General features: G+C 41.6%; 2 protein-coding genes across 2 annotated transcripts; one reads left to right on the forward strand and one right to left on the reverse strand.

Annotated features, from left to right (window-relative positions):
* The first annotated feature begins 1949 nt into the window (after positions 1 to 1949).
* Positions 1950 to 3499, forward strand: LOC117840620 (protein ALP1-like). Its single transcript, XM_072290453.1, has 3 exons — positions 1950 to 1967; positions 2074 to 2857; positions 2935 to 3499. The coding sequence occupies exons 1-3, from the start codon at positions 1950 to 1952 to the stop codon at positions 3390 to 3392; spliced, it is 1260 nt and encodes a 419-aa protein (XP_072146554.1). The 3' UTR covers positions 3393 to 3499.
* A 2183-nt stretch (positions 3500 to 5682) lies between these two features.
* LOC117839559 (expansin-A31) lies at positions 5683 to 7275 on the reverse strand. The gene is made up of 2 exons (XM_034719920.2): positions 6710 to 7275; positions 5683 to 6601 (listed from the first exon to the last, which is right to left on the reverse strand). The coding sequence occupies exons 1-2, from the start codon at positions 6834 to 6836 to the stop codon at positions 5970 to 5972; spliced, it is 759 nt and encodes a 252-aa protein (XP_034575811.1). The 5' UTR covers positions 6837 to 7275; the 3' UTR covers positions 5683 to 5969.
* Between the last annotated feature and the right edge of the window lie 2455 nt (positions 7276 to 9730).

Raw genomic sequence — 9730 nt, forward strand, 5'->3', positions numbered from 1 at the left:
ACGCGCGGCTCGTAGTGGAGGTAGAGGAGGCGGCAGCGGCAGCAGAGCTGGGGCCGGTGGCAGCAGAGGAGGGGGCGGCGGCAGCAGAGCTGGGGCCGGCGGCAGCAGAGCAGGCGGCGGCGGTGCATCTGTGACAAGGCCTCTGTTCGCACCGTCGTTGGCCGACGGTGCTGGTGGCAGCGGCGGCCGCAGCGGAGGCCGAGGGGGCGGCCGCGCAAGGCGGTCTCGCGGTCGTGGAGGTCGATCCACTGCTGACTACATCGAACCCTACGAGGTAGAGGATTGGGTTGATGTTGACGACGAAGATGGTGCTCCACAGAATGTGGAGACAATTTTCCCCACCTCCAAGGTTAGTTCTGATATCCATCCAATTGAACACTCTGGATGTTTTTGTGATCATCTGTGGTACTGAATGTTGTTGTGATGGTTAGTGGGAGTTTAGGAGTGGATTACTGTCTGTTCTTGTGATGTTGTACATCCTGTTCTTGTGATTGTTAAGGCTCTAGTTCAGAAACTTTTAATTAGGACTGTTTTTTCTTGTGATGATTAGTTGCAAAAGTTCAATAAACAGGAAGTAGGACTGTTTTTTTTTGTGATGTTGTTACCTTCTCTGTGTGTGATGTTGTTTCTATGTCTCTGTTAAATTGTCTAGATAAATAGATTCGACAAGGCACAGTGGACAGAACACAATACTGGTGTCTTGTGTGACTTGTGGGTTGAGCAGATTAGGTCAGGCAACTGTCCAAAAGGATCAATTACTTCAAGGGGTTTGAGGATAGTAGCTGATAAGTACCAGATGGCCACTGGGCTGAAACATCAACATTCCCAGATCAGGAACAGGATCAATCAATTGAAAACATTGCATACTTTCTGGAAAGCATGCAATAAGGATACTGGTCTTGGAAGGCATGCAGATGGAACTATAATTGCCTCAGATGGGTGGTGGAAAAGTAACACCAAGGTGAGGGCAAATATGTTTTCTGGAAATATGTTTGCAGTAACTTTTCTGTGCATAACATCATAATCCATTTGCAGGGCAAATTTAGTGAGTGTAAGAAATTTCGATATGGTGTTCCACATTACATAGATCACCTAGAGGAGATGTTTCGTGATGTTGTGGTAGATGGCTCTACATCTTTTGTGGCTGGTTGTGAAGAGGATGAGGACCAAGATGTTGATGATGTAGAGGAAGATGATCAGTATGGTACAGAAGGGGATGTCAATGCATATGAAGACAGCCCTATGAGCTATAACACCAAAAAAAGAGGAAGTACCCCCAGCACCAAGTCCACTGCCACTAGTCCTTCCAAGAAAAGTAAAAGCCCATTGCTGAAGATGGTGAGCAGCCTAGTTGACAAATTGACAACCTCTGACAAAGATGATGGCCTCTTAAGGAGTGTAGGGGAGAGTATTGCAACCAGCCTCAATGAGAAAAGACAGAAGCTGAACCCTATTAAAGAGATGGGTGAGTCTGTTAAGAGGTGTCAACAGCTGGCTTTGGAATGTGGAGCAGCACCTGAAAGTGTAGAGTTCTATGCATGCAGGCACTTATTCAAAGATCCATATGAGAGAGAATTTTTTTGCAACATACCAACTCCTGAAGGAAGGCTGCGTTATTTGTAGAGAGTTTGCAAAGAAAACAATCTATATGAGTGAATGTGTGTGTTTTAGGACTGAATGTTTGGTAGAAGTAAGTAGTTGTCCTTAGGAGTCAATGTGGCTGTTTTATGGAATATGAGTTCCTTTATGTACTAATTATGGTTATTAGAACAATATGTGACTGTTTGTTCTAAGGATTGAATGTGCTTTGGAATTTCTATATGGTTGATGGCTGTTTAAGAATTGTTGACTGTTTGTGACTGAATGCATATGTGCAATTGTTGCTGTTTTGTGGAAGGCTCTGTTCTATATGGTTTGTGGCTGAATGCATATGTGCAATTGTTGCTGAAATGTGGATGTTTACATTGGTTTTATTTGGTGACTTAGGAGTATTCATTACTGACTTACATTGGTTTTAGTTGGTGACTTAGGAGTATTCATTACTGACTGACATGGTTTTCTTTGGTGACTTAGGAGTATGAATTTGATATTGATGAGTCAAGTTCTTCTGATGACGACTTATCAACAGAGATTATGGGTTTCATGTGGATGCAACAGTATCATCGTAAAAGGACCCGGGACATTGCAATGGCCGCAGTAATGATCGGTACGTATTATGACACATACATGGACAAGGCTCCACATAGGATTCCTACTGTGTCGGGTATAGAATGGGTGCATGAAACATTGTGTAGCAGAACCGCTTGCTACAACATGTTTAGGATGTCAAGCGTTTTGTTTTACCAGCTACATGACTTGTTGGTCGAGAACTATGGGTTGAGGGCAACTAGAGGAATGACCACGATGGAGGCTTTAGGAATGTTCCTTTGGGTAATTGGTGCACCACAATCCCTTAGACAGGTTGAGGACTGGTTTGTAAGGTCCTTAGAAACAATAAGCCATACTTTCGATAATGTGTTGTCAAGTGTTCTTAAGCTAGCAGTGGATATTATTAAGCCCAAGGACCCAGAATTTAGGACCGTGCACCCAAGGTTGAGGAACCCTCGCTTTGCACCATACTTCAACAACTGCATAGGAGCTATAGATGGGACGCATATACCGGTGGTGGTCCCAAATGATAAGGTGGTTCAGCACACCGGGAGACATGGATATACTTCACAGAATGTGCTGGCAATATGTGATTTCGACATGAGGTTCACATTTGCTGTGACTGGATGGCCTGGATCGGTTCATGACATGAGAGTCTTCAGTGATGCCTTAAACAAATATGGTGACAAGTTTCCGCATCCTCCTGCAGGTAAACTTGATTTGTTTTCATTTGTATGTAAGATGGTGGCACCTTTGTTAACCTCATGAAAATTGTCGTATATGTAGGCAAATTTTACCTAGTTGACTCGGGTTATGCAAATCGTCCGGGTTACCTTGCACCCTACAAGGGTACAAAATATCATCTACCGGAGTTTAGGAGTGGCCCAATGCCAAAAGGTATGAAAGAGACTTTTAATTATGCCCATTCCTCCCTTAGAAATGTTATCGAGAGGTCATTTGGAGTGTTAAAGATGAAGTGGAGGATTTTGTTGGGTATTCCAAGTTTTCCGATGCAGAAACAAAGTAAAATCATAGTAGCATGTATGGCAATTCATAATTTCATACGAGAGAATGATATGGCCGATAGGGCCTTTGATATGTGCGATCGGGATGAAAATTTTATTCCTATGCCTCAAGTGCCAAACGACGAAGGAGATGGGATAAATACACAAGCAGGGGAAGAAGATTGTAATATGAATGCATTTCGGGACGAATTAGCTAATGCTTTGTACAACAAATCGTAGATTATTTGTATGATTGTATTGTAATGATGTTGACAACATTTTTGTAGTATCTGCGTTCTATCGAATGCTTTGTACAGGACAATCTAAATAATTTCAATATCTTTTTATTTTCATTTCATCGTTCTTTCATTTCACCGAATGAAAAAACAAAAGAAGGCCACTTGAACTGGCGCCAAAAAAATGAGCAGCTCAAGCACCAGTACTGGCGCCAAAAACCAGCAGGACTAGCACCTCCCGCGCCAGCACTTCCTAGCGCCAGAAGAGTGCAAGCAATTGGCGCCAGAAGAGTGCAAGATTATGGTGCCAAAATTAACAGCACCACAGGGGTATGGGACCTCATTTATTGAGGGGTAATGCAGTCATTTTTCAGCTAAAGTGTTAAACTTTAACAACCCATCCAAACACCTACCTTGTGTTAAAGTTTAACACCTCATTTGAGAGTGTTAAAGTTTAACACCCTGTTAAACTTTAACACCCCCTTCCCAAACAGGCCCTAAAGGAAAATGGAAAGTAATATCCATTATTGTAAAAAGATGTGGGCTCATGTTTTGTTCAAAGGGAAAAACATAGAAGCATGGTCTCATTTTTTTAGTTTATTTACACGTTGTCTTTGCAGTGTTACCGACTATAGAGATCATTAAACATTGATTTACAAACGCAAAGTTAAAAATTTATCCAACACCATTACAGAAAGATGATTTACAAACGAAAAGTTGAAGCTATTTCTTACCAAATAGACCATGGAGTTTCTATCGGGTAGAAGGGCGAGAGAGAGTGATAGAGCCGATGACTTGGGAACAAATATTATGTATTATGTCGTGCAAGTCAAAGAAATAAGTAGTAGTTGGCATGTAATGATGCATTAAGATCGTTACAACAGGTAACTGTGGTACTGGCACATCTCTTTGGTAGACACAGCAACCACCATCTCAAATGATGATGAGCAATTCTGTTTGAATATTATAAAACTTTGGTAATGATTGGCACTATTTTTTTTCGGATTTTTAACTCATGTTAAGGAAAACTTGTGCCCTAAAGCCTGCTTTCCGGACAAGGTGGATTTGAAGATGTTAAGAAAACGGTATCGCTGCCACCTATATATATCGGTTATAGTCCGTACGTGATAACAGCCCCTACAGGACAAAGAATGAGAGACCTTTGCCGACTACTACTTCACACGGAATTCTAGAACCTGCATTCGTTCCCAAGATCGAACACTCACCATAATCCAAACCACTTTTTTCATATTCCTCAAAGAAGACAGAATGTGTATGATATGGACCCATATACCATCGTGATTATCATCCAATCCCAGAGTAGAACACGTACAAAGCAAAACCTTACTTCCTCATAAAAATATTTTCATCCTGTAATGTCTCTTTGTTACCACCATTTATCCCTACAAATATTGGGAGTCCATGAAGTGAAAACACACTTGACATTTTATCAACATAAATGGCAAACGTTTCTTCTCAAATAATGTTAGGTTTTTTCCTTTCGCCTGAGATTGTTTTGATTTGGATGCATTCTTGTGATTCATACAACTCTCATTTTATCATGTCGAACTCTTTTTAACACACAGGCAAATGACAAGTATAATCAAGAACATAAAGCATGACAGACTAATTATAAAAATCCAACGACCACAGTTGTTTTCAGGACTGCTCATACTATCCTCGGCCCTTATTTTCAAACGGAACTAAATTCAGATCATATTTTTTATAACAAATTCAGATCATATTGAACATTGGAAAGAGAAATTAGGGTGTTTAGTTATATTCTTGGATTCTCTGAAACAAAGCAACCAACATTTTTATTAAGGTTCTCATCCACTTATGCTGTGTCTTTCTTGTGCTATATTAGAATTTGTCGATCTGAGCAATTTGATCTCCTAGCTAGAGCTATACGCTTTTCTTGCTTCTTTTCCTTTCCCCAATCTAGAGAGGACCAGAGGAAAGCAAATCCCGGAATTATAAGAAGGAAAAGTTCGCTTTGACTTTTCCCGTTCACACTACCATGTGGCGTCGTATGCCAGCCACCCTGGCGCAGCTATCTGATTGTAGAGGAAGATCACTGGTTCAATGTTGGTTCAGAGCCGGTTTCAGTTGCTTAGACAAGAAAGCTTCCTGTTACCGCAGATTGTTTACATACTAAACAATAATTCTTTCTCCTAGACATATACTTCCTCCATTCTCAAATAAATGATATTTCGGATAAGCAAGTTAGTTCATTTTTTAACTAAATAACAGTGCCCTGAACGTCACTTGTAAAACTCTGTTAATAAAACATATGCAGTGCAAATTCTTGTTCTATAAAATCATAACATGTGGTATCTACAGAATTGAGAAACAAAGGCGAGCCTTAATACGATCTATTTGACATTCCTTCTACCTCCAAAGACCCTTGCCATTTCCTCCTGCAGTCGGAGCATCACGTAGGAGATATGCCAGTCAGGTGGCCAACTAGGATGCAATAGCACAAGTGCATAAAGCTCCTTCAAAATCAAGAGCACGCACTCAGCCATTCGATGGAACGGCACGAAATGGCAAAGGGGAGAGAGAATTCCACGGTTTGTAGCTAGTGGACGAAATTCAGATTGGTGGAGAAGGCCATGCCGAACTGCCACCAGCTCGGCACGACGTTAAGGAACTGAATGTACTGCCCACCGGTGCTGGTCACGGCGAAGCTGAGCCTCTGGCCGACGAGCCCGGAGAGCGCCTGCCAGTTGGCGCCCCAGTTCCTGGACATATGGATCCAGCCCGTCTTGTCGCCCTTGACCAAGGCTGCGGCCACGGAGCCACTGCCGGCGAGGTTCTGGATGTTGACGAGCAGGAAGTAGTCGGAGCCGGCGATGCTGAAGCGCACCCCACCGCTGCGCGAGCACTTGACCTGCTGGTACAGGACCGGGACGATGCCGGCCTGGTAGACACCGATGTGCTCCCACGCCGGCTGCGACATGTCGAAGTGGGGGCGCCCCGGGCCGCACCAGCCGCCGTTGGGCAGCGCGTAGTTGGGCGGGCACAGGTTGGTGGCCGTGACGGTGATGCTGTTGCCGGGCTTGCAGTACCGGCCGCCTGGGCGTGATCGGTCGCACGTGATCTTGTAGCACTGGCCGCACGACGCGCCGTCGTTGAACAGCGTCGTGCTCAGAGCCGCGTTGTTGACGCCGTACCCGGCGTTGTAGAGGTTGTCGTACCCGCACGCGCCGCCTGAGACATACAAACGCATATATTAGCGACATCAACGTCCGAAGCTATAGGAAATTGTGTAGATTGTTCGTGTACGGAAATGCATTATGCATGCACGGAAAATCTTACCCATTGTGCCGGAGCCATCAGCGCCGCCGTAGAACGTGGCGGTGCCAGGAGACCAGCCAGCTGCGGCTATTGCGAGGCACGCCGCGAGGACTGCGCATAGTAAGATCAGGGACTTGGTCATTGCCATGGGTGTCAATGCAGAGCTAGCCAGCTAGGTCCAGAGAACGAACGAGCTGGAAGTCAAGGTGCGTGTTGGTAAGGTGGCTGGGTGATCGAGGTTAACTGTCTCTTCGAGCTTCTGGGATGAGATTCATGGCGTTGTGGATACCCTTTGCTTAAATAGGGGAGGAAGAGGAGGTGCTAACTTGTTTTGTCAAGAAGATTTGCGCGGCAACGAACTATCAACTAACCTAAATTCCTTCCAGATTAGTTGAAAGCCTGTCATTCGCATGTTCTGTGGTTTCTGAAGGTTGATTGAGCAACCGATCGAAAACATGGAATTGGTTGGTTCATTACAAAAGATGAACAAGGAATCTGAAGACTTTTAATGATTATATATGTATCCTATGAAGAAGCGTACTTTATCATATCCCTCTACGTACCCCAATAGTGGAGAGAGACCATCAGACCATACGGTTCACTAATTCAGAATTAAGCTGCCGGTGCTAACGTGCCAGTTGTAACTTCATGTCGGTTGAGATTTTAGACTTACGAGGTGGTCGATGACAAGTCTTTATGGCTTCTGTAATATTTGAGGTAGTGGCCCAAAAAATTATTTGAGGGACTATCACAAGTTCACGACTAGCGGACTTTTCTGTGGAGTTGATAGACGTAGTTCTAATGTAGGTCTACTGTAATATTGTTTTTCATTTTTTTTCTCTACTGTCATAGTGTCATCATTTCGCTCTTTTTCATGTAGATTTTTTTCCATAAACTTAATTCTTATTTTTTTATTTGCTACATTGTTATACTTAATTGGTGGATAGTACCGGCTCATGTACGGATTAAAATTCAAGTGCCTGTATATAGTTGATAGACATATATAGTTCAAATATAAGTCTACCATAATATTCAAGTGCGTGTAGTTCGTCTATTTCATGTAGATTTTGCTCCGCATACACTTATTCTTGTTTTTTTATTTGCTAAATTGTTACTTAATTGGTAGAACAGCACCAGCTCATGTGCAGACTGCATCTTTCACTATTACCATCCTTATTCCACTCTCTACATGAAATTAGTAGAGCGTGGAATATAAGGGCGGTAACGGTACCATCCTTATGATTTTGTGAATATCACGCTCTTGTGCTATAAATTTTAGGCCGGTGCAACAATATGTGTAAATATCTCGCTTATTAGATAAATGGCTATTGGTATTGCTTATCAATGCTAGAGGTTTTGTTGATGCATTATCAGCAACCCGTAGACTACATATAATTCTACCCTCTAGGTATAGCAGTCCCAAAGTTTGATATAGCAGAGCGCGTATTTTCACCTATGGACCCTTCCATTTATGTGGGCAACCGAACGGGTTCTTAGGAACTTTTTCCATCCATCTTAATCATAATAATTTGCTTTGCTTTCTCTTAGTTATACCCTTCTTGATTATCATCCATAAGTTACATGTTCGAGTTCATATCCTGATTCAAAAGTACTACTTGTTTGTGACATTCCATTATGTTGCTGCATAACAGTCCGCAGTAGAATATGCTACATTGTTTTTGTTTCATGATCTTAGTGCATAGGTTATCCTCTAGTATCGCATCTTTATTTTATTTTATTTTGTTTATTTTTTTCATCTAAATATGTTCTATGTCCATTTTTTTAATTTCATGTATCCCATTGGATACGTAATCTAAGCTCGTCCCCTATTTCAACATCATTATGCTTTGTGACATTCTTAAAGTCGATGTCCAACCCAACACCTCACATAACCCCTTGCGCTGCTGCATAGTGCACAATAGTGCCAGCCAATCTAACTATCTCCATCGTCGAGGAGAGAGATAATAGTTTACATTGTATTTTTCTTTGCGCATATTATTTTCTCTTTTTTATGCAGCTATATTTCTATTTTTTGCTACATTTTACATTAAAATATCATTTGAAATTGCAACTTTGATCTCTTACATTAGACCTGAGCAAATTTGGCTCGACCCATCAGCAGCTTGGATCAAAAGGAACCCATAAAAGAAAGTGTGTGATTCTTATTGGACAGGCTTGGATAGGGATAAGGAAATACAAAACATTGGCTTGATGGAAACAATAAATTCAATTATTTCTAAACATGAAATTCATGTCTATCTTGACTTCATGCAATGTGCACTGAATTTATACATTATAAAATTGTATTTGCCTTTTATTTCCAAGGACTTGGGTTTATTTTTTAATAAAGGTAGAGATGGGTATTGAGAAGAATATAAGGATTTGGGGAATTTTGTAACATGGTTTGTAATTTTAAATAGACATGTTGGTATTTTGCTGTCAGTGGTAGGTAATTTTTGCATTCCTTTTTCTCTGAATAATGTATTAATTTCTAGACCCAGAGAGTGAATGTGGAGTCTTCGTTACTGCCCAATTACTAATTAAGATAATACATTTCAACTCAATTGTTGCTAAAAACTTATAAAAAGTTCATGTTCAAACCCATGTAAGGCACAAATTCAACACGATTAACAAGGTGCTTATCATTACTTCTTTGAATTCCCTACCATTGCCCACATTTTTGTTTTCCATGAGAATCTCATATTGTCGATCTCCCTCGATTTCCATTTAGGCTAATAAGTGGAAAACAAATTAAAAGCACATGATTATACCGGTTAGCCTAACACTCTAACCTTGTAATCAAAGCACATGGTTTGTTCAGCACACAAAGCTAGACAACAACATGACACACCTACATCCCTTTTAGCTCCAAATTTCAGCTATATAATGATGTATTACGTAAACTGCAGGCTGTGATGCAATGGGATACGTCATCCTCTGTCCAATCCAACTATAGATATCTCAAGCGAGCATTACAGCATCTTAGCATTGACTTGTACTTATTGATTCACTAACCTAATACTTCTCGTTGGGTTCGTCCAA

Source organism: Setaria viridis, chromosome 9 (assembly GCF_005286985.2).
Source record: "Setaria viridis chromosome 9, Setaria_viridis_v4.0, whole genome shotgun sequence".
Lineage (NCBI taxonomy): Eukaryota > Viridiplantae > Streptophyta > Magnoliopsida > Poales > Poaceae > Setaria > Setaria viridis.